The sequence below is a fragment of the Panthera tigris genome, chromosome A2 (assembly GCF_018350195.1).
Source record: "Panthera tigris isolate Pti1 chromosome A2, P.tigris_Pti1_mat1.1, whole genome shotgun sequence".
Lineage (NCBI taxonomy): Eukaryota > Metazoa > Chordata > Mammalia > Carnivora > Felidae > Panthera > Panthera tigris.
The window spans coordinates 60838015-60860246 of NC_056661.1; the positions used below are offsets into that span (position 1 = coordinate 60838015).

Here is a 22232-nt window from a genome sequence, read left to right on the forward strand (position 1 = left end):
CTTGTGTGTCGTGAGAGGGAGGGCACGTGTGCACATACGTCACATACGTGCGTGTTCGCATGTATAGGTTCATACGTGCGCTGCCTTGCAAGTTTTTCCTACCTTGACAAACCCTCTCTCCAGGCCCAGCTGACTTCTGCTAAGGGGCCATTTCCACCAAACCCTGTGCCTGGGGTCCAGGAAGGTGGGCTGCAGGCTCATTACCCTAAGGCCTCATGTCCACCTGTGTCCACCAGCAAAGCTCTGTCCCTACACACGCCACTCTCTGTTCTCAGTCTTGGGATCCCTGGGCAGGGCAACATCGGACATTTGGGGTCCCTCTGCATCACCTGGCTTCCCTCTACTTGGGCGTTTCTGCTGCAAGGATGCTATCCACCCTCCCAGGTTCCCGTCACCTTAATGGAGATGGCTTCCCACTGAGGCCCCAGAGCTGGGCACCCTCTGCCTGTGTGAGGATGGCGGCGCCTGCGTGTCCGGACACCCGACACCCGCTAGCCTCCCTCCCCCACAGAGAGCACCCCACAGAGCCCGCAGCCAACAGCCCTGCCGCTGGGGCTGAGCAACAGTTCCTCTGTCTCATTCCCAGGGTACTCTGATTTACGGTCACTCCATGCTACGACAAGTCAACCTGATCTCCCACTTAACGAAAGAGTATTGGGTGTTTTTAAACAAACCATAATAAAAAAATGAGAATCCGCAACAGGGAAAGTATTAAGTAAACAGGAGAGAGTCAGGGCACGGCACAAATTGTGGAGCCTGGTGTATGGGAAACAGCTGCCAACCCATTCTGCAGACAGGGAAGGCGAGACTGCCGAGGGGCTGCTGCCCAGACCCAACCCTGGCCCATGGGGCGTGCTGCATGAGGGACTCCCCGGAGGAAAAGCCTCTGAGCAGAGCACAGTCTGCCCGTCAGCAGGCGACTCTGGAGATGGGACTGTGGTGTGTGGGCAAGGGTCTGGCTTGGGAGGGGTGCCAGAGGTGAACAGGAGCCCCCACACTCCCTCTGGCTCTCCTCGGGCAAGCTCTCAGGCCAGGGAGGCCAGGCTGCTGGCAGAGGGTCTGGGGGGGCCCCAGTGACTCCAGACTGGCCCTAATCCACGTACCCTGGCATCTGCAGAGGTACCGGGAGCGCCAGCCACACCAGGCAGGCAGCTGCACAGGATCAGCCTGGATTGGGTGTAATCCCTGATTATGGAGAACAGGGCCTGGGCCAGTGGGTACCAACCCCATTTACATAGGAACACAGCTGGCACGCACATTCCAGGGAAGGAGGGGACCCAAGACCCACAGCGGGACGGCCCCTGCAGCCTAGGCCCTTGTGCTGGGAGAGGCGGACAGTGGTCCCAGAGTTGGAGATGGGGGCACCCCATCAGAACCTTGAGAGCCAGATCTCAGCCCAAACAGTCCCTTCTTTGGGCCCATGTGACTCCCGTCCTTCACCTGCAGCCCACCCAATACTCAAAGGAGCCAGGGTGCTGAGGACAGGGGGAAGGGCACATCTAGGAGCTAGGAGCCTGGGGGCACCTGCCCTCAATCCCCCTAGCGATCACCCCTCCCCCACCAGTCCTGCCACACCAGTGGCTGCAGGCCCCTGGCACCCCTTCCTTTGGCTCTGCTCCAGGCCCCTTCCTGTAGTCCCCACCTCTGTAGTTTGGTTCAAGACAGACCCCCAAGATCAGCCTGCCGTGCTCAGACCCACAGCACGTCCTGTCCTCAGAGCCCCCAACCCGGTCTGCCATGCAGACTCCGAAGGCAGGTGGGCTGGGGTACTGTGGCAGGCACCCCCACCCCCACCCTGTGTGCACTTCTCCACAAACCCAAGCCTCAGCTTCTGTGATCCAAGGCCGGGCAGGCCCAGGGAGTGCACAAATGGGGAGTTCTGACCCCTCCCCAGGCTCTGCTGCGCACCTACCACAGCCCTGCCCCCTCCCCCACGAGACCCCTGGCCAAGCAGGCCCGCAGAGACCTGCACCTGCCCTCGCCCCTCTGGCAAGTACAGAGAGCTCCCTAGGAGAGCCACTGCTGCCCGAAGGCTGCCCCTGTGCCCCCCGACACTGCTTTGCTTGGCTCCCCCTCCTCCCTGCCCTGGCCCTCAGGCCTGGGCTGGGGGTGGGGGAGGTGGGGGGGTGGGATGGGTGGGGTGGGGGCACAGGGTCTGCCAGCACTCACCCAGACACTCCCCAGCCATGCCCGGCCCCTGGCCCGCAGCCTCTCATCCGACAGCACCTCCCTGCATGTCAGTCCCTGGGCAGGTTGGGGGGGGGGCTGTGGCCCTGGGCTGTCATCCACCCCTGTAAGCGATCCTCACGGCAGTCGGCGGACGGGCTGGAACAGCCGGCCCCTCCCTTCCTGCCTGGGGGGGGGCAGCCCAGTGCAAACCGCCCCCCAGCAACCGACACTGCGTCACACGGGCCACAGATCACAGGCACGAGCCTCTAGTCCACCCCGACTGTTTCTGATTCTTTCCTTCATGACCGCACATCTGCAACCACAATCTTGGTTTCTGAGGCCAAATGCCACCTTCATGGGGAACTCCCTGTGCCCCACTTTCTGCCCCCACAAGCTGGCTGCTCCCCAGAGTGAGGGGGCAGCACACCACAGCCGGGGGTCTCGACACTCCTGTGAGCCCCCAGTTGCAGCCAGGGGGCCACTCAAGGTGCTACTTACACGGGGTGGGCGGGGGGCCTGGGAGAGCCGAAGATGGGCAGGGTGGGGGGCCCTGGACTTCCAGAGCCCCTGAGCCCCTCTTCACTGTGTTCAGGATGTCAGAGAGCCTGGGGGCTGGGGTGGAACAGACCAGACGTGAACAGGGAGCAGGTGGGGAGCATGCAGGACAGAAAACTGTGGGCTAATGAGCCAAGCCAGAGAGAATAGGAGACAGAGTGGGACGTAGAGGGGGCATTGGGAACATAGGGGGACAGAAGGGGGAATGTGGAGGAACACAGGGGGATGTCGAGGGATGCGAGGGGTACTGGGGGGTGTAGGGGGATGTGGGAGGACAAGGACGGACATGGGAGGACAGGGAGGGTGAAAGTGGACAGGGGGAGGCTCCAGTAATGCCTGGTAAATGCACCTGTCTGCCCATGGCAGGGCGGTTGCTGTGGGCAGAGAAGGGTGCCCTCTAGGGAGGACAGAGGAAGCAGCCCAGCATGTGGAGAACCCAGTGGAGAACCCAGGGGGGCAGGAAGCCCAGGCCTTTTCCTTCTCAGTCCACAAGCCTGTGAGCCGGAGGAGCTTCTGCAATAGCTCCTTGTCCCTAGACTCCCTGGGACCCGCTGGGTGCTCAGGGCAGGGGGCGCCATGAGGTCACAGTGACTGGGAAGGTCAGGCAGGCGATCCAAGGAAGGCAGGAAGCACAGTGTGACCCCAGAGGGCCTGCCCAGAGCTCAGGAGACCCTCTGGGGCTGGACCGCAGTGCAGGAGGGAGGAAGGCTGGGAGCTGCTGGAGGAGTTAGTGCCAGACGCCCAGACAGGCCCGGACAGTTAGCCTCCGGCAACCTGGCAGGGGCAGCCGAGGCCGTGCATGGTGGGCACAGGGGCTGCTGAGCAGCAGGGACAGCAGGCCTGGGAACACTACTTACACAGAGTGGGCAGGGGGCCTTCAGCTTCCAGGGCCCCCGAGCCCCTCCTCGTGGAGCTCAGGATGTCAGGGACCCTGAGGGCTGGCGTGGACAGGAGGCAAAGCGTGAGGTGGGGCAGAGAAAGCAAGGCCCTGCTCTCTCCCGCCCTGAGACCGGTCTCAGCAGCAAGAAGCTGCTGGGCAGAGACCAGAGTGGGGCCTTAGCCCACATGGAGGGCCGGCTGAAGGGGCAGAGGCAGCCAGAGGGGACCCAGGAGGAGCACTGCTCCAGAGAGACAGGGCCTGCAGCAGGGGCCTCCTGATGCAGAGAGAGCAGGGAGCTAACAGGAGGTGGAGATGAGTTGGGGGTGTGTGGTTTCTGAGCTCCCCGAGCCCCTCCTCGTGGAACTGCTCCTCACTGTCAGGAATCCTGGGGACTGGGGCAGACCTGTCAGGAACCCTGGGGGCTGGGGCAGACCAGTGAGATGAAACTGGAGACAGGTGGGGACACGCAGGAAAGAGAGGATAGGGAACGGGACGAGGACCCCGGTGGGGTCAGGCTGAAAAGGCCCAGACACAGCTCACAGCAGCCCCAACACCAGGTGGTGGGGTCCAGAGGCAGTGGGGAGGCAGGAGGCGGGGCTCCAGGAGTGCTGGGAGGTGTCCAGACCGATGACCTTCAGTGTGCGGGAGTCTGCCCTGTTTCCTGGGGCTGTGGGGGTCTGGGCTGGGAGGAGGCTGGCCAGGCCAGGCTCTGCCGGACCCTCCTGCAGGCTTGGGCCATCCAGGCCCCCACATGGCCAGACAGAACGGCAGGCCAGAGTGTTGGGAAGGCCTCCGTGCTGACGGTTTAGGCCTGTGTCTGTCTGTCTGGAGAAAACACACAAACAGCCACTCTCCCTTCATCCAAGGGCCTATGCTCACCTCTGTTTTCGGGTGTCACTGCATCCCCCAAACTGATAGAATGGCCGGCCATCAGGCCCTGGGGCAGCCCTGAGGGGTGTGTGAGCATGTGGCTGAGAGGATTAGGTGGTCTGGTGTGGCTGGGACGCCACATCCCCTCCCTGGGGATGCTGACAAGGTGGAGAGCAGAAGAGGGGTGCCTGGGCACACAGGGAGGGCGCTCTGCCGCCCTCTGAGGCCCAAGCATGGTCACTGGCCTTGCACAGAGTGGAAGCCCAACCCACCCACACAAGTGGTGGAAACATCCAGAACCCAAAATAAGCCCCTTTGTTGGTTATCTACTTATCAACTACCAGCTTAGCAAGATCACAAATATAAGGGAATTTAACAGAAGTTGAGCAAATTCAGCTCTCAAGGTGTTCCCCACAGGAACCGGTCCTCCGCAGGGTGGGAGGCCCCTTGCTGGTCAGGGCGCCAGGGCCGGAGACTGCCCCGGGGCCGGCCCATCTGCCAGCACGCCCCGGTCAGGCTCCCGCCGACACACCCGCTCGCAGACGCCCCACCCCCACGGCTCACCCACCAGCCACCTCGCGGACGCCCCGCCCCCATGGCCCACCCACCAGCCACCTCGCGGGCGCCCCGCCCCCATGGCCCACCCACCAGCCAGCGCCTCGCAGACGCTCCACCCCCTTGCCGGCGCCCCGCCCCCCACGGCCCACCCACCAGCACAGCAGAATGCGTGCGACACTCGTACCTTTTGTGTCTTCGTCCTCTATGGTGGTGTGGGTGCTGTCCGACGACTCCTGGGGACACACAGGGACGCAGCAGGTCAGGACGTGGCCTCCACGGGCCCTGGAGGTGCCCTCCCAAGGCTGCGGGGCCCCAACCCAGAATCCCCAGGGGCAGGGCAGGAGCTTCGTGCCGGCCCCCAGGGGTCACCCATCCCCTGGGCTCAGCCACTCACGTCCCCAACAGCCCAGGGACGTGACTGCGCCTTCTCCCGACAGCGCACACGCCTGGTGGAAAGACCCTGTGCTCAGATGACTCTCTTTAATAAGCCAGGAAGATGGGCCCTTTAAAATTCCACAATACTGGTGAAGAAGAAAGGTACCCACAGCCTGTGTATTTTGGCAGACAGGGTGGGAAGCTTCCAGAAGGCCCTCAAGAGCCTTGGCCCGGCCCAGGCAGAATGGAGCTGCACCCACACCTCCTTCCCCAGGAGGGGGCCGCCTGCCCCTTAGGCCTCGACTGTCCAGCATCACTCCTCAGGTGGCCTTAGAGGGCAGCCGGGCAGCCCCACACCTGGGGGCTTGCCGCCCTTCAGATAAGAAACCAGGTGCTGTTCACCTGTTGCGCGGTTCCCAAGACGCTGGCTTGCTCCTCAGAAAGAACCATCTTAACGGAGTTCTGGAGCGCCCCCTCTGGCCCCCTGACTGAACACACTTCTCTGGGCCCTGCCCAGAAGTGGGGGGTCTGCAGCCTGGAGGACCAGACGGTTGTCTAGAGCCCCTTTGCAGGGAGAACAGGAGCCTCTCACCCCAGACACAGGGTCCAGGGACACCGGTCCACAGTCACAAGGCAGGAGTGCACCCAGGCCCTTCCCAGAACCTGGAGTCTGGCTTGATCCCCCTGATCCCGGCCCACAGCCAGCGTGTGGGGCGGCCCTTTGGGGAACCCAGGCCTGGGTATGTGCGTGTGGGGGCGAGGGGTGCTGGTCCTAGAAACAGCTCAGCCGCCCACGTCCCTCCCGCCACCCTAGAGCCAGCCCCTTCTCTGGCCCGGGCAGGCGAGGTACCTATGCAGCAGAAATGATGTCAGAGCGGGAGCAGAGAGGAGGCAGGCTGGCTCAGCAGGAAGCACAGGGGGCACAGAGGTGAGCAATGGGGGAAGCCAGGGACGTCTGAGCTACTCCCTCCCCCAACTGCCCCTTCTCCCCTGGGACCTGCGTCTGAGGCCACCCTGCGCTCCTGGCCCCTGGCTGCCCGGCGGACAACATGAGACGTAGACCTTGCTCTGGGCCTTGGGCAGCCCCAGACTTGCGGGGCTCACTGTACACCTGCACCCCTACTCTCAGCACAAGTGCCCCCCAGGGGTCACCGTCCCAGACATGCCCCCCGCTGGCCTGCCTCCTGCCCGAGCACAGGCTCCTAAGGGGGGACGGGGTGCGGCAGTACCTTGATCCCGTCCACAGGGTTATGAATGACGGTGGTTTGAGGCTCCTACAGAAGAAGGAAGCAGAGGAAGGAAAGAGGGAAGTGAGCAGGGCAGGAGGGGGTAGGGGAGGAGGGCAGCGGAGCCAGGATGGCAGGAGGCGGAGTGGGCTGGGGAGGCCAGGGTGGGCCCAGAGGTGGGCAGAGAGCAAGCGTGTATGCCCACGGAGTGTGGGAGACAGCATGGGGGCCCCGGGCAGGAAAACAGGTCCTCCCCTCCCTTGGCTGCCCCGGCATGGTGGGGGCACGGTTCTGAGGATGTCATGGGGGTGGAGTGGCACATGGGATGGACAAGGTCTGAGACGGGGCTGGCTGTGTGGGACCCTCCCATCCTGGACTGAGGCTGCCCCCACGTGTGAGATGGCCATCTGGCAAACCCAGCCTTCCTGTGGGCATGTGGGGCTGGCTCCCAGAGGTGGGCCTGTGGCCCATGGAAACACCACACGTGCTCTGAGAAAACTCAACCTGTGCACCAGCAAACCCCAACAGGCCACCGTGGGCACACAGCACCCCTGCTCCGCCAGCTGGGGTGTCCCCTGGGCAGGATCCCCCAGGCAAGGGCCAGAGCCAGAACCTCCAGGCAGCCACAGGCCAGCACAGCCACAGACGTGCATCTCCCTGGCCGCTGGGGGACTTGCAGGCCACGGCCTCTGATGGGAAGGTACCCGGGCTGGATCTCCACCAGGGAGACTGCCAAGGGCTCCTGTCTCCCTCAGATCACTGGGTGGGCTCCGAGGCCATGACCAGCCTCACCCATTCTTTCCCAAAGCCCCCACGTCCTGGACGGCGCACCCATGCAGCACCTGGGAGGTGTCTTCCCGGCAGGCCACGCCCCTGCACAGTGTCTGCCTGGGCACTCTGGATGGGCCTGCCTCGGCAGGCGGAGGATCAGAAGTGCCCTCCACCCTGGGCCTCGCCTCACTGGCCGCCTGAAGGCCTCTCATTGCTGATTCAGAGTCCACCCAGGCGGGAGGCTGGGCCAGTCCCTGGCACCTGAGGGAGGCTCCCGAGCACAGCCCCAGGACCGCCTGAAAGGGGCTTGGCCCTCATTTCACACCGAAGAGGTAAAGGGGGCTGGAGGACCAGGCGTCCACCAGAGACAGGCCGGGGCTGGACCCCACCTTCACCCCAGGCCTCTGGACAGGTGGCCACCACATGGCAGGGGTGCGAGAGGGCCGGAAGCAGGGGGCTGAGGGGCTCAGTACCAGGGCGGCTGGAGGGAGTGTCCCCTTAGGGCTGGTCACAGCTGCACTGTTTTTGGTGCTGTTCGTCTGGGGCTGTGGAGAGAGGGAGAGGAGGTTAGAGGGACAAGGGGAACCTGCCTGGCCTAGAGGGAGGCCCTGCAGGGCGGTGGGGGAGGGCCAAGCGGCAGGGTCAGGGCTCCCCCCAGGGCCTAGCGCACTCACCTTCACCGCGTCCGCTTTCTTGTTGAGTAAGCTCTTGGCTGCTGCATGAGGACAAAACAGGCAACATGAGCAAAGGGCCTGGGGCCAACACCACCCAGCCCTCAGTGTGAGGTGACCTCAGGGACCAGCCAGGCTCTGGGGGCCCCCAAGAGCAAGTGGGCAGGCGAGTGACCCGAGGTCCTGAGGCAGAGTGGCTTCTGTGGCCAGCAGGGACAAAGCAGGCCTGTGGGCCATCCTGGAGAGGCCCGCCCAACACCCTCATTCCCAGGACAGGTTCCTTCCCCGGGCCATGCACCATGACCCTGCAGGACACAGAGATCCCCCCACCCACCAGGGCCCCGCCCCAGATAGGAACACAGGACGGGGCACCAGGGTGGGGTGGAGATATCTGTCTGCCCTTCTCTGTGTTCTTGAGCAGGGGTGGTGGGCTGTAACTGGCCACCCAACCAGGGAGGGGCTCGTCCCAACCCCAGGGGCCTGCCTGCTCTCAGCCTCCTGGCCCCTTCTCAGCCAACAGGACTCGGGCCCTGGCTGTGCCCCACCCCCCGGCTAAGAGCACCCAAGGGGCTGCCTCATTCTTCGTGAACCAGTCCTGGCCTTGCTCTGGCAACATCGGTGCCAACACGGGCCTCTCCGTCCACGCCTGAGGACCCTGGGCTCTGAGTGGGTTCAGCAGGATGATACCCTTGGGGGAGGGTCCCAGGCTCCCACCACCTGTCGGATGCTGGGCAGGTGGCCTGTGTCACCCCACTTGACCCCACAGAGATTGGGGCAGACTAGCCCTCACCTCACTCTCTCCTGTGCGAGCCCACCCTGCCCACATCTGCGCTCTCCTGAGTGGTTAGTTTTGATGGTAGAACCTCGGAACACAGGAAGTCAACTTACCTCACGGGAAGGGAAAGGTGAGGACAGAGTAGTGAGGAAAAGAAAAAAAACAGGATTCGTATGGTCAGGTCAGGGTCTGGAGTGCGGCCCAGGACCCAGCCTGGTCCTGTCCACCCCACCCACGCTCCCCGGGGGCAGACGCCGGAGGCGTAAGGTCCAGGGTGGTCAAGACCCCCGCCCCCCTCTCCCCCAGCCAGCCCTGAAGCGGAGCCGCCAGCTCAGCGGGACCAGGGTGGTCCCCAGTGGGCCTGGCCCAGGACCCCTCGCTGCCAGGAATGTCCCCGGAGGGACGCCCACTCGGGGCTGTGACATCAGACCCTGTGAACGCTTGGGCCCAGAGAAATGCAGTGGTTCTCAAAGTGGGGTCTCCACGCCAGCAGCATCAGAACCACCCAGGTCCACCCCAGACCTCTGGGGGTGGGGTGGGTGACGGGAGGTGGGTGTGGTATCCGTTCAGTTGTCATCTGTCGTGGAGGATCCTAACTCTGCTTCACTTTGAGAACCACCGTCGGGTCCCCAATGCAGCAGCCAAGGGGGGTCCCAGGCCTTGGGCCGCTGCCTGCTAACCACCTTCCTCTCTGCAGTCACCCATCGCTGCCCTCTGGGCAGGGACACAGGTGACTGTGCTGGGCCAGAGGGCGCTGTGGGACTGTTGGAGAGCCACCCTGGGTGCAGTGTCTGTTCCCAGCCCTCCCCCCACAACCATCCTTTCCTCCCCCAGGATCCAGGGAGCAGCATTGCACCACAGAGCCTGCCTCCTGGCCCAGCTCCGTGTCCGGTGGTCCTCATTCTGTGAGAGGTGTCTTGGGGTCCCAGTAAGCGAAGGGACAACAGGCCACCCCTTTCGTTGCCCCCCAGGCCTGCCTGCTCTGCGTCTCAGCCTCCCGATCCTGGGGAAGCTGGATCAGAACTGTGTCCTGTTGCCCTGCCAGCCGAGACCCAAAAACGTCCCAGCACCAAAAATGCCACCTTCTCGGAGCCACTTCCTGCGGCAGGGATCGGGGAGGGGTGGGCCAGCCCTGCACACGGAGCCCTGGCTCCTGACCTAGCGATCAGCATGGCCCCTTGACCCACACTGACCTCAGCCGTCCGCTCCCTTGACCCCCCACCCCCACCCCGGCGTCCAGTGCGCAGGCAGAGCCCAACTCCTCTGAAGTGGGAGTCATGCGGGGACCCCTCCTCCTGGGCCCACCAGCTGGGGGCGGGTCTCCTCCAGGGACCAGGAGAGGAAGGCCCCCAGCCCCTCTGAAGGCGCGCGCATCAAGGCAGGTGAGCAGGCAGGCAAGCTGACCCCGCACCCAAAGTTAAGCCGGGCCCTGCGGCACCCTGTGGGCTCGGCATCAGAGTGGTGCAGCCCAGGGCTGGCTCGGCGCCCTGAAGAGATGCGGTCGGCACTGCCCCCCTCCCCCCCCCCGCCCCGAAGCCAGGCCCTGGGCGGAGGCAGATGGAGACCCTGGGACAGACCTGGGTCTTACGTGGGTACTCCCCTCAGTCCCTGACTCAGTCAAATCCCAGACTGTGCTACTCAACACGGCAACACCCATCCGGGGACTCGGACGGCTCCACCAGGGCCCGGGCTCCGGAAAGCCCGACAGCAGACACCAATCCTCTCACCCAGATCCCAAACCCTGCCCCCAGGAGCCACCTCTAACCAGCATCTGCGAGTGTGGGCGCAGCATGGACTGGAGCTGTGCCCTCCCTGGAAGCAGCTCCTGGAAGAGTTCACGGCTCCACCTGGATCGGTTCCAGGTCCTCGTCAACCCCCGTTTACACTGGCACTCGAAAGCACAGGCTGTTCTCTCTGTGCCACGGAGGCCTGAACAGGCGCCCCAGAGCCCTGATAGATACACAGAGACCTTCTGGCCCACCCACCGGGGGTCCTCAGGCCAGGCCACGGTTGCCCCCTCCTGCCCCCTTCTTGAGGAAGGCCAAGACACTCCCATGAGCCTCAGCATCTGTCTCTACAAAGACCCCTAGGGCTCCTCTGGCCCAGGTGCTATGTCCCCCAGGGGGCCGCCCCCGTGGAGGGGCAATGGCCTTGAAGCTGAGACCCCCCCCAGCCCAGTGCTGCTGGCTGAGCTGGGCTGACCTAGCAGGGGGCCCTCAGCCCACAGGGCGGGCCCAGCCTCTGCCCCGTCTGCACACCAGTCACCCGGGACAGCCATGCTGGGCTCCGTCCTCATGCATTGACCGCACCAGGGACACAGCGGCCCTCGGCGCCCAGGGCACTGCACATGCACACGGCCTCATGCGGTGCACATCCACTGCTGGCAGGCGGGCTGCAGGCAAGGGCCCTCGGCAGAGAGCAGCCAGAGGTCTCGCTCACTGTGGCTGGACAGCAGCTCTTCCCCAGGAGCGCCTAGGTTCCCTGCTCCTCGCTCTCCTCCCCTCACCCGCTCTAGAAAGGCTCTGGACATTAAGCCAAAGACATCCTTCTGGGTAGGGCCTCGCCTGCTGGACAGGTCTGCTGCACTCACAGGAGGGGCACAGACCCTCCTTCCCCAGGGTGGCCTTCCCCTGAGCATCCCATGGGGTGGTGGCTGGGAAGAGGGGCCCTCCAGCTGGGCAGGCGGGGCTGCACACCCGGCGGGGGGATCTTGAGGCAAGAGCTGGGGTGGACGGGGTGGGGGGTGAGGCCTCCACCCCGCCCCAAGGCAAAGCACAAGGCAATGGCAGGACGCCAGGCCCCGCAGCTCCATCTGGGGAGTCCTGGGATCGGCCCTCGGCTGGCTCCGTGCACCCTAACCCTGCCCACCCCCAGTTCACGCTGCTCCAGCAACAGGTCCTGGGGTCTGCCACCCCTTGGGGCTCTGGCTAAGGTCACAGCTGGGTGGTCGGGGCTGGCCGGAGCGGGCGACAGGGCTCGCGTGGGGCAGGGTCTCTGCCTCAGTGCCTTTTTCCCTGGGGCCCCCCATTCAGGGTTCGGACCCAGCAGCAACCCTGAGGTTTCTTATGGGCAGTCAAGGTCACTGGGAACGGGGGTCTTGACAGACAAGTGGGGAGAGAGATCAGAGAGCAAAGGGCTCTGACCAGAGGGGTCTCCTGACCCCCAGACTCAGGGGCCAGGACCAAGATTCAATGAAATGAGTGTGGGCGGAGGCACGGCTTAGGGGTCACCTAGCCCGTCCCCTCCTTTAGCAGGTGGGGTCCGAGACCCTCCTTGTGGGACCTGTGCACAGCGGGAGCGGGGGCTCCCGGGGCCTCTGGGGTGGCCCTGGAGGCCCAGCCGGCAGCTGCGTGCAGCGAGGGGGCTGCGTGCCGACAGGCGGGACCCTGGTCAAGAACATCTACCTTGTTCCACCAGCCCCATGGTGGTGCCGGAGGCCGCGGTGGACATTGTGGCTGGAGCGGTGGTCTGTCTGCCCACTGTTAGCACCGGGTTAGAGACGAGGGAGGGGCGGACACAGACGGGGCGGGCAGGGGAAGGGAGGGGGAGAGACAAAGGAAGCAGAAGAAGATTAGAGTCCACGGTTGGGTGGCGAATGGCTCCAGAGTCCCGTTCACAGGAGAGTGGGAACAGGACCCAGACCAAGTGACAGTTGGAAAGCGTCTGCCTCCTTTCTCCTTAGAAAACCCCCGCGGGGGCTTCTCGCACCCACTGGGTGGGTGTGCGCACAGGACAGGTCCTATTAGTGTTGGTGTGACAGCATGCCCCCCCTTCCCTGCAGCAAAAGTAACAGGATGGGGTGCTGAATACAAACGGACAAGAACGGACCCCAGACGCTCCCGCACCCGACGACGCGGGCGACAGACAACCACAGGACAGCCAGAGGGTGACCTGCCCCTCAGGGAGACGCTGTGCCCAGCGGGCCTGCCGGGGCCCCTGGCCTTGGGGTCGCTGACAGACCCCCTAGAGCAGCCGCACGCTCCCAGCCCCACCCACCCTCAGTGCCCCAGGTGGGCGGCCGCCAGCATGTCCAAAGCTCAGCAGGGAGGTCCCGGGCTCTCCTCTCCCCTCCCACACACAGAACGGGTGCTCAGAGGGTTCAGGACAACAACGAGGCCACAGAGGTGCCGACCAACACCCGGACAGACACACAGAGCTGTGGCCCAGGTGGCAGGCAGCTCAGACACTGGGCGTCAGGCGAGGACACAGAGACCCAACACGCAGGGACGGGGCCGAGTGGGGGTGGAGGGCGGACCCCGGGGTGTCGCCCATGGAGCCCAGGCCTCGCTGCCCTCAGAGGACAGAAGGCCAGGCTGCTGAGCAGTGGAGGAGAAGGGCCATCGGGGTGAGAGGGGTGGGCTGTGGGCCACAGGTCGGTGGTGAGCCTTCTCTTCGGGGCGAAGACTGTTCTCACCTGAGAAATTTCTCGTGGCCAGCATAGTGGTGAGGATGGCACCCTGGGGAGAGACATATAGCTGAGACCAGGAATCCCAGCCCCAACCTCAGGCTCTGGGTGCCCGGGCAGAATCAGGGTCACAGCCTTGTAGACACAAGACTACAAAAGTGCCAGCTGCATGGCCAGGCCTCCTTCTTGCAGAGCTGAGACAGCAGCTGCCCACTGACCACAGCCCTCCTGCCTGCAGTAGTGCTCCAGGGAGACCCACGAGGGGCTGGCCTCCCACAGGTCAGCCCCCTGCCACCTCCCCCTGACCCCCAGGCACCAGCTAGGGTGCTCTCCTCACCAAGCCCACTAGGGTCTGCGGCTGGCTGCTGGCTCACACGAAAGCAAGCAGCAGCGACCAGGTGCACAGCATGCCCTAGGGGGCACCTGGCCCACGGGCAGGCTCTGTGCACCTCCAGTGTCACTGTCATGTGGGGGCTGAGTCCACCTGGAACATCTGGTCTGGGGCAGTGCTAAGGTCACTGGGACCCCTGTGCCTCCCCTTACCAAGCCAGCCAGGACCCCTCTGGCCTCTCTGAGCCTGGGGCTGTCAAGGGCAACACGCCCAGGGGGGGTGGGGTCAGCAGGCAGGGGCCGGGGTGGCTGGGCCGGGTCTCACCTTGAGCTTTCTTCGGGCATTGAACTTCTTCAGGCACTCCACAGTCTCCTGCCTGTGCATCATAGAGGCCACAGTGGAGCGTTGCTGTGGAAAGAGAGGTGTTAGCTTTGCACCTGAGGCGACTTGAGATGGGGATCAGGGAGAGGGACAACAGGGCCGTGGCACCTACGGGGGCCAGCAGGAGGCCATCCATCCCAGCTGCTGCCTGGCCCCAGTGCATCACCCCTTACAGCCTGCCTGCCCCCACCTCATGCTCACCCTGCTGGCACCCCAGACGGCTGTGTCCCCAACCCATGGCCCCCTGGCTTGTCCCTTGTCAGCCTCCACGTTCTGTTCCCTTACATGAGGGACGGGGCCTCTCTACCCCCAGAGCCCTGTCCTCCCAGAGACTGAGGCCTGTGCCTGTGCCGTGCCCAGCAGACCAGGGGGCCCGTCAGAGGCAAGGAGCGGGGTCAACGCGCTGGGGACACTTACGCAGACCCACGGGTGCTTCAGCGCCTCGTGTGCGGTAATGCGCTTGGCGGGGTTGATGGTCAGCATCTGGTTGATGAGGTTTTTGGCTTCAGGAGTGACCGTGTCCCACTCGGGGGATGGAAACTAGAAAGAAAGCAACACGTGGGAGAGCCTGAAGCCCCCACCCCAGGCAAAAGCCCGAATTCTCCGAGGAATCTCATCCAGGTCATGATTCTGGGGAGGTGGTCCCGCCCATTCCCTGCCCCCCGCCCCGACAGGGCGGGGTCCCAGCACTCACATCGTAGGCCCCCGCCTTGATCTGCTGGTACAGCTTGTGCTGGTCCTCGTCCCAGAAGGGCGGGTAGCCCACAAGCAGGATGTACAGGATCACCCCTGCGCAAAGCAGAACGCCGGCCTCAGGCTGCCGCCTGTCCCGCAGCACCTACCCCTAGAGCCCCCGCCCCCTCCCAACCACCGCCCAACCACCGCCCAGCCCCGCCCAGCCCCCGCCCCCACGCAGCCCCGCCCAGCCCCCGCCCCCACGCAGCCCCGCCCTCAGCCCTTTCCCCTGCAGGCCCCAGCACCGCCCCCACCACCACGCAGCCCCGCCCCCAGCCCCTACACCTAACACCCGACCACGCAGCCCCGCCCCCAGCCCCTATCCCCGCAGTCCCTTCCCCGCCCCCATGTAGCCCCGCCCCCAGATCCTACCTCCAGCCCCCCAGCACCCAGCCCCTACCCCTACAGGCCCCCCCCAGCCCCCATCCCCCAGGACCACGCAGCCCCGCCCCCAGCCCCCGCCCCCACGCAGCTCCGCCCCCACCCCCCGCTGCCCCTACCCCGCCCCCAACACCACGAAGCCCCGCCCCCAGCCCATCACCAACCCCGCCCACCACCACGAAGCCCCGCCCCCAGCGCCTACTCCCAGGACCAAACCACCAAGTCCTTGCTCCCACCCCCTATCCCTGCAGTCCCCAGCCCCTGCCTTCGCCCCCGAAGCCCCTGCCCCCCAGCGCCCACCACCACGCAGTCCCACCCCCAGCCCCTACCCCCACCCCAAAGCCCCCGCCCCGCCCTCGAAGTCTCTGACCCCAACCCCTACCCTCAGTCTCCACCCCCGCAGACCTCCAACCTCAGGCCCCCACTCATTAGGTCCCCCACCCCCGCAGCCTCCCGGAACCCCTCAGCCCCCACTGGTGCCTCACCCCCAGCCCCCCACTAGGCAGCCCCACCCCCACCCCACACTCCCCAGACCCCACAACCCCTACCTGAGCCCCACACCCAGCAGAGCCCATCCCTGTGCCCTTGGAACACAAATGCAGTGACACACCAGTCAGGGCACACTGCTCTCCCCACCAGGGGACAGGGGGTCAGAGGCCCAGCTCCTGCACTTAACAGCTGCGGTGGCCTTGGCCTTGGCTGCGATGGGGACCCTGCCCAGAGCCAGTGAGCCACATGAGGGCACTGGGGTCCTCAAGTGCTCCCCCCCCCCCCCCCGAAGTGTCACCTCAGGTGCTCAGCTCTGCAGGGGATCCTCAGGCAGCCGTGCCAGAGTGGCCTGCACAGCCCCCTACCCCTCCAGCACCCTGCCATCCTTGCACCCAGGCCTTTCACTGGGGAGGTGGGCTTCTGTGAGTGGGGAGGGGCCCCCTGGCTGGGGGCAGCCCAGGGGCGGGTCTGGCACAGCCCAAGTGGCATAGGCCCATGACTCCCTCCCCGAGGCCCCACCCACCGACACGGAGGCCTCACCGCATGCCCAGATGTCCACCGGCTTGCCATATGCTTCCTTGCGCAGGACCTCTGGGGACAGGTAGCCTGGCGTGCCAGCGAACCCTGCAGACAAGGAGGAGAAGTGTGAGGGCTGAGGTGGCAGCTGACCCCCGCCCCACCTCCACCCCCACCCCAGCCCACCAGGACACTCACCAAACCACGCCTGCTGGTCCCCCTGCACCTCGATGGCCAGGCCGAAGTCCGCCAGCTTCACTGCAGCCCCTTTGCACTTGCTGGCCAGGAGCAGGTTCTCAGGCTGCAGGGAAGGCGACGAGCCAGTGGGCGTGTGGTTACACCCGGGGCGTCACGGAGGGAGCGGTTTGCAGGCTGCCCTGTGGGGGCCACCCCGGGCGTGGCTGACACCCTGTGACCTTCCCGGGGACAGAGGGGAGTGGGCTCACACCCAGGGAGGCGACCGGACTAAAGGCACCCTACAAGCCCTAGCAGATAGCATCCCCACCCCACGCCCCCATCTGGGCACTGAGACACGGTGGGGGGCTACCTGAGGATGGTGACCCCAGAGGGCACGGAGGAGGACCACGGGCCCCATAGCCCAGGCACCTCGGAACATCAGCCCACCAAGTCCCCCTGGCTTGGCTGTCCCACCCCCAGGCGGGACAGGCCCGTCGCAGGCCCCGTCCCTGCCCGCCTGGCCTCAAGGAGCAGCAGCCTTGCTCAAGCTGAAATGACATTCGTCCCCATCCCACAAGAGCACCAAGGGGGCTGCCGTCCTTGACCTGGGACACGTGGCCCGAGGGCCCAACAGGGTCCCTGTACACTGAGTCCTGTACACAGGGCCCCTTCCGTCCTGGCCCGGCCACCTCCCGCGGTGGTAGCCTCTGGACTTCCCCATCGGTGACCAGGCCAGGGGCTCCTGGGGCCCTCAGCCCCCTCACCAGGCCACCCTCCCAAAAGGGAGGCCCACTGAGACCACACTGCCATTTCAGGGTAAACACCACCCACACAACTGTGTAAACGCTGCTTGTAACCCTGACGTGTTAGATCGTGATAAGAGGCCCTTGGAACCCATCAAAGATGCTGCCCTGTGGCAGGAACCAGGGACCCTCTGGGCTCCATCCCTACAGAAGACACATGACGGGGACATGTGGCCCTACCCACCCAGCACAGCCTGGAGGCCCCTGAACACCTTCATTTTGCCCACGTGAGCCAGGTAGGAGGCCCCCCCACCTCCTCCTGCACCCACATGAAGCAGTCTGAAAGAGCAGGGGCACAGCTGTGGCCGGCCAGGGGGGTTGACCTGAATTCCACAGATCAGAGAGAACAAAACCGCACTCCTGAGAAGCAAGACTTAAGTGAGCTTGGTCTCAGGGAAGGGCTGGGGATCCCGGGAAAGGAGGGGATGCAGCAGAGCCCCGCCCCCTGCAGCCCCTGTGCGCTCTCCTCCCTCCCTTCTCCCTGCCTTGGCTGAGAGCAAACCCACCATGGCAGGGCCTCTGGGGCTCTGTCCCAGTCAGGAGACCAGGAGGCAGGGCCCTCTCCAGAGGAGGGCACTCAGCCCTTCACACGTGGCAGGAGGCTGAAGGGTGCTGTTTGCCCCCGGGGTCACAGCTGGGCTGTGGGGAGCACTACCGTGGCCCCAAAGATAGCTATGAATCATGAACAAGGTGGGGATGCATGCCTCCAAGGGATGCTTGGAGGTCCTGAGCCTACCAAATACGGTGACAGAGGGGAGACTCATGACAAGGCAGGCCGGCAGCGCAGGCACAGAGGGCCACAGGACCATGTGGGACATGCAGAGAGGGGGTCCTGAGCCTGCTCCTGGCGGGACCTCGTCCCCAGAGCAGCGCCACAAAGATCAGCTCTCTCTCTCACACACACACACACACACACACACACACACACACACACACACACACCCTGGTGGCCCAAGGAAGGTGTGACCCCGTTCAGTGTGAGCACACATCCCATGGGAAGGCTGGTCTCAAAGGCCACCTGGGGACTCTCTGCAGGAATGACAGGCCCACGCCCACCCCCACACCAGAGAAAAAGCCAACAGGAACACAGCTTGGACAGACTAGGAGGCAGGGGAGGGGGAGGGGGAGGAGGAGGGCTGCTGTTCCTCCTGAGGCCATGCTGTGCCCTGCAGGTGACAAACCAGTTTGCCTAGAGCTGAGCCTGGGGCAGCAGAGACTTGCAGCCTGGGCTGGACACTGGCAGAGAGCAGGGAGGCCGGCCCCTCACCCCCTGCTCCCTTGGCATCAGCCCTACCTGTGTGCCCCACGCCAGATCTGAGCCTCACCGGGAGCCCAGAAAGAAACACCCCAAGTAGACATAGGCTGATTTTTGACACCTGCCCTCTCTCAATCCTGGACCCTGGAGGGGTCTGGAGGGACATGTGCAGACACACACATGCATGCACATATACACACACCTTTGTGCTCACACATGCATGCACACACACACACCTTCATGCACACACACCTCACACACATGCATACGCACACACGCCTTCACGCACGCACACACACCTTCATGCACACACATGCATGACATACACACTTCACACATACCTTCATACACACACACGTATGCACGCACACACACGTCTGCATGCACCCACATGCATGACACACCTTCAGGCACACACCTCACACTCATGCACACACACACCTTCATGCACACACACCATCACACGGACACGCATGCACACACATGCGTGCAAACACACATACATGTGAGCACACGTTTCTCCTGCCTTTGTGCACACATACTCACATACCCACACAAGTACACACATGCACACCTGCACACGTTCTCACACACATCTGCTCATGCACACACATACGTGCACATGTCCCCACACACACGGCATTTCCTGGCATGCTCACTGCTCCTCCGGGGTCTCCTTTCGCAAGACATGCAGGTACAGACAACAGACACCTGGCACAGAGCAGGGTGGGGGACTCACCTTGAGGTCCCTGTGGACGACCCCCATTTGGTGGCAATGGAGAACCGCCTCCAGGATCTGCTGGATGCAGTGACTGTGGCAAACAGCAGGGTAATTAGTGAGAGTGGCCTGAGGGGTGGGCGGGTGTGTATGGCACTGGGGTGGGGTCCCCTGCCTGGCAGGCTCACAGGGGAGCAGGGAATCGAGATGTTGCCTGCCATATAAGAGAGGAGACGCCAGCCAGAAGGGGGCCTCTGGGGCTCCTGCCTCACCCCCACAGGTCGGCACAAGGCATGGCCAGGCCCCCTTCACCCCTCGCCCTGCCTTCTCCCCTGACCAGGCTCACGGAAGGGACACTCAGAGGAAACATCCCTGTTCTGGGGGCACCTCCCCAGGCGCATGCCAACCGAGCCTGACCCTGAGCCAGTGGCCCCTGAGAGGGAGGCCAGGGCTGAGCCCACACCCTGTCGGGCAGGCTTGCAGGGGGAGAGGAGGAGAGGGCCTCGCTCTGTCCCGGGCGGTGCCGACACTGCGGCCAGTCGTTCAGGTGTTGGAGCAGGTGCTGTTCCAACAGCCCTGAACATCCACACGGCTGCTGGTGGCTCAACTCCGTAGCAGCCTGGGGGGGACGGAAGTTCTCCTGGCACAGAGGCAGCCCAGCTCTGCCCGGAGCCCCGAGCCAGGGAGCAGTCTGGGAGGACTGGCTGGAGGGAGAGGTCAGGGCTATTCTCAGGCACCTTGGACACCTGTGCGTCAGCAACACTGCTGCACACCAGCCCCAGGGGACCCCGCCCCCCTGCCTCTGTGCACACAGCACCTTGAGACCTGGGCCTGCCTGCTGCCCCCAGATAGCCCCAGGTGTCCGGACCGTTTCCAGCTGCCCCCAGAGCCAGGCACAGGCCACCGGGAGCCTACCGCCCAGGGTCTCAGTCACAGCCCCTCTGGGTGGGGGTGAGTGAGGGATGCAGATTGCCTCAGAACGCCTCCTGCCACGGCTGGACCCTGACTGAGGGTCAGCTGGAAGGGTCAGCTCTGTTTTCCTGACAGCAAACTCAGAGAGGGGGCAAGGGACCAGATCTGCTCCTCAAATAGTTCTGGCCACCTCTGGAAACCATCCGCCAGCTGCATAAAAAAGGAAACTTGGGTGTCCTCCTTGCAGAAGCCACGCCCTTGGACCCCCGATGGTGACAGGTTCGTGAGCTTTGTGGGGGTCAGAAGAAGCCAGGTCCAAAGCTGTGGGCCACAGCCCCCCTCCCATGTCCTGACTCTCCTGCCCTTGTGTCCTGGGGCCTCTTGTCTCTATGTCCTGATACTCCTGTCCCCGTGGCCTGGCCTAACTCACTCCCAGAAACTGCCTCCTTGTTCTTGTGACTCACAAAGCCCTCATCTGCCTGGAGCAGTCCCCTGTGACCCTCATCCCTGTCCTGGTGGCACCAGGCCCACATCCAGCCACCACCAGACCCTGTTACTGCAGCCATGGGCTCAGCCCCCATGGGCTGACCTCCCACTGCAAGCTCATCCGGGAGACCTAATCTGCTGGCCAGAGCTTGGCCATGAGGTCTGGGAAGCTCTCCTGGGCCCCTCTTCTGAGGTTAGGGCAGGCCACCAGCACTTGCCACTGAGGCCACCTAGCCAGGGCCCAGGCAGGGGAGGACTCTGCTAGCCTCCAGAGACCTGCCACCCAGAGTGTGTGTGCACAGTGCTCGGCTGCAGGCCCCCAGACGCCCGCACACTGCAGCACCCACTCGGGGCGAGGGAGGCCCCTGCTAGACTGGCCCTATCCTGTGCGGCTGCAGCTCGGCCTTGGCTGTGCGTCTGTGTGCCCAGCTGTGTGCCCTGCCCTCCCCCAGTGCCCCAGCTGAACTCACAGCCCACAGCAGGTGTTTCCTGGGCCCCTGGCCGCTCCTATAAGCCCTGGGTGATCTGGCTTCAAGCTCAGACCTCTGGGATCACTGCTTGTCTCGCTTGGGGTCTGGCCCATCTTCCACTTTCACCCTCGAGACCCTTCCTGGATCTGATCCTGGACAACACCCTGTGGACTCCCCCATGCTGGTCACCCCCCTGCAGCCACATGGCAGCTGCGTCCTCTGTGTGAGTGTCTCTGCACTGAACTGTGGCCTCTGTGACAGTAGAGGCGTGGCCCTTTCCTCTGCACTGTGTCCCTCACCCCATCCAGCAGAAGACATTCCGAAAACATCTGTTGGAACCACGGGTCCATCTGCCATAGGACAGATGGATGATGTTGGCTTGGAGGGGGTAGGCTCACCCCCTGCCCTCCTCCTCATCCCCTCTTGGGGATGCAGGGCCCAAACCGTCGCCAGAGATGTGAGACCACAGCGCCTGAGCTGGCACAGTGTCTGTGTCACCCCAGGACCATCACGGGTCTGACTTGGCCATGTGGCTGAAATCAAGGCCTACAACTCAGGACAGACCCTGCTCCAGGGGCTTCACGGCCACCCTGATGGAGAAATGGAAGGGCAGGGGTCCCGGGTGCTCAGGAACCAGCTGGCTAAGCACACCGTGTCCCCGAGAGAAAGCTGTGTGGGGCCTCCCCGCCCGTGCAGCCGTGCCAGCCGGTGTCCAGGACCAACGTGGGAGCTGCCTCCACGGCCTGCAGACGCCCATTCTGGGCAACCCTGCCCGCTCAGGGTTTCCGGGGACCGCACACCGGCCACCTCACCACTCCCAGCTGAGACCATGGCCGTGGCGGACATGAGGTCACCTGGCCAGTCACGAGGTGCTGTCTGCCTCCTGCCTCGGCTCACATTGTACCGTCTTCCTCAGAGAGCTTTTCTGTGGTCAGAGCTGTTCTCAAGTGCATTCCAGATGCTGGCGGAGTCCTGGCTGCTATATTCTCAGGGTCCAGGCTCTGAGGTCACCCCAGCTGTGCCCTTGCCACACCCCTCCCCCTCGGGAGCCAGAGTCCCAGGGGCTCTCATACATCTCCCAGGAGCCACACAGCTTTTAGGTTTTTAAAAGCAGGGTTCTAAATGTTCTGAACTTTGCTCTCCCTGCTCTGAAAAGAGACCCTTCAGTCCCCCACAAACTACCAAGTCAAGATCTGACTTCCTCCCCGAGACCAGTCTCTGGCCTTCTGGATTAGCAACTCCTCCCGGGCTCCCACCTCCTGCAGAGACTGGACATATTACAAGCCCCCGGGGACGCTGGGCTGTGAGCAGCTCGGCCCTGGA

At 64.3% G+C, this 22232-nt stretch overlaps 1 protein-coding gene across 7 annotated transcripts in view; it reads right to left on the reverse strand.

Annotated features, from left to right (window-relative positions):
• Window positions 1–22232, reverse strand: part of CAMK2B (calcium/calmodulin dependent protein kinase II beta) — an 82072-nt gene that overhangs the window by 4196 nt on the left and 55644 nt on the right. Inside the window, exons 6-19 of one of the 7 annotated variants that reach the window (XM_042962816.1) lie at window positions 19063–19135; window positions 16287–16389; window positions 16113–16196; window positions 14662–14756; window positions 14385–14507; window positions 13911–13994; window positions 13265–13307; window positions 12255–12329; window positions 8079–8116; window positions 7878–7949; window positions 6637–6681; window positions 5217–5265; window positions 3582–3662; window positions 2668–2781 (exon numbers count right to left, since the gene is read on the reverse strand). In XM_042962816.1, the coding sequence (XP_042818750.1) occupies window positions 2668–2781; window positions 3582–3662; window positions 5217–5265; window positions 6637–6681; window positions 7878–7949; window positions 8079–8116; window positions 12255–12329; window positions 13265–13307; window positions 13911–13994; window positions 14385–14507; window positions 14662–14756; window positions 16113–16196; window positions 16287–16389; window positions 19063–19135 (1079 nt within the window). Of the gene's footprint in view, window positions 1–2667; window positions 2782–3581; window positions 3663–5216; window positions 5266–6636; window positions 6682–7877; window positions 7950–8078; window positions 8120–12254; window positions 12330–13264; window positions 13308–13910; window positions 13995–14384; window positions 14508–14661; window positions 14757–16112; window positions 16197–16286; window positions 16390–19062; window positions 19136–20143; window positions 20311–22232 lie in introns of those variants that run through there. The other 6 variants (XM_042962805.1, XM_042962790.1, XM_042962795.1 and 3 more) reach the window with 6 other exon arrangements.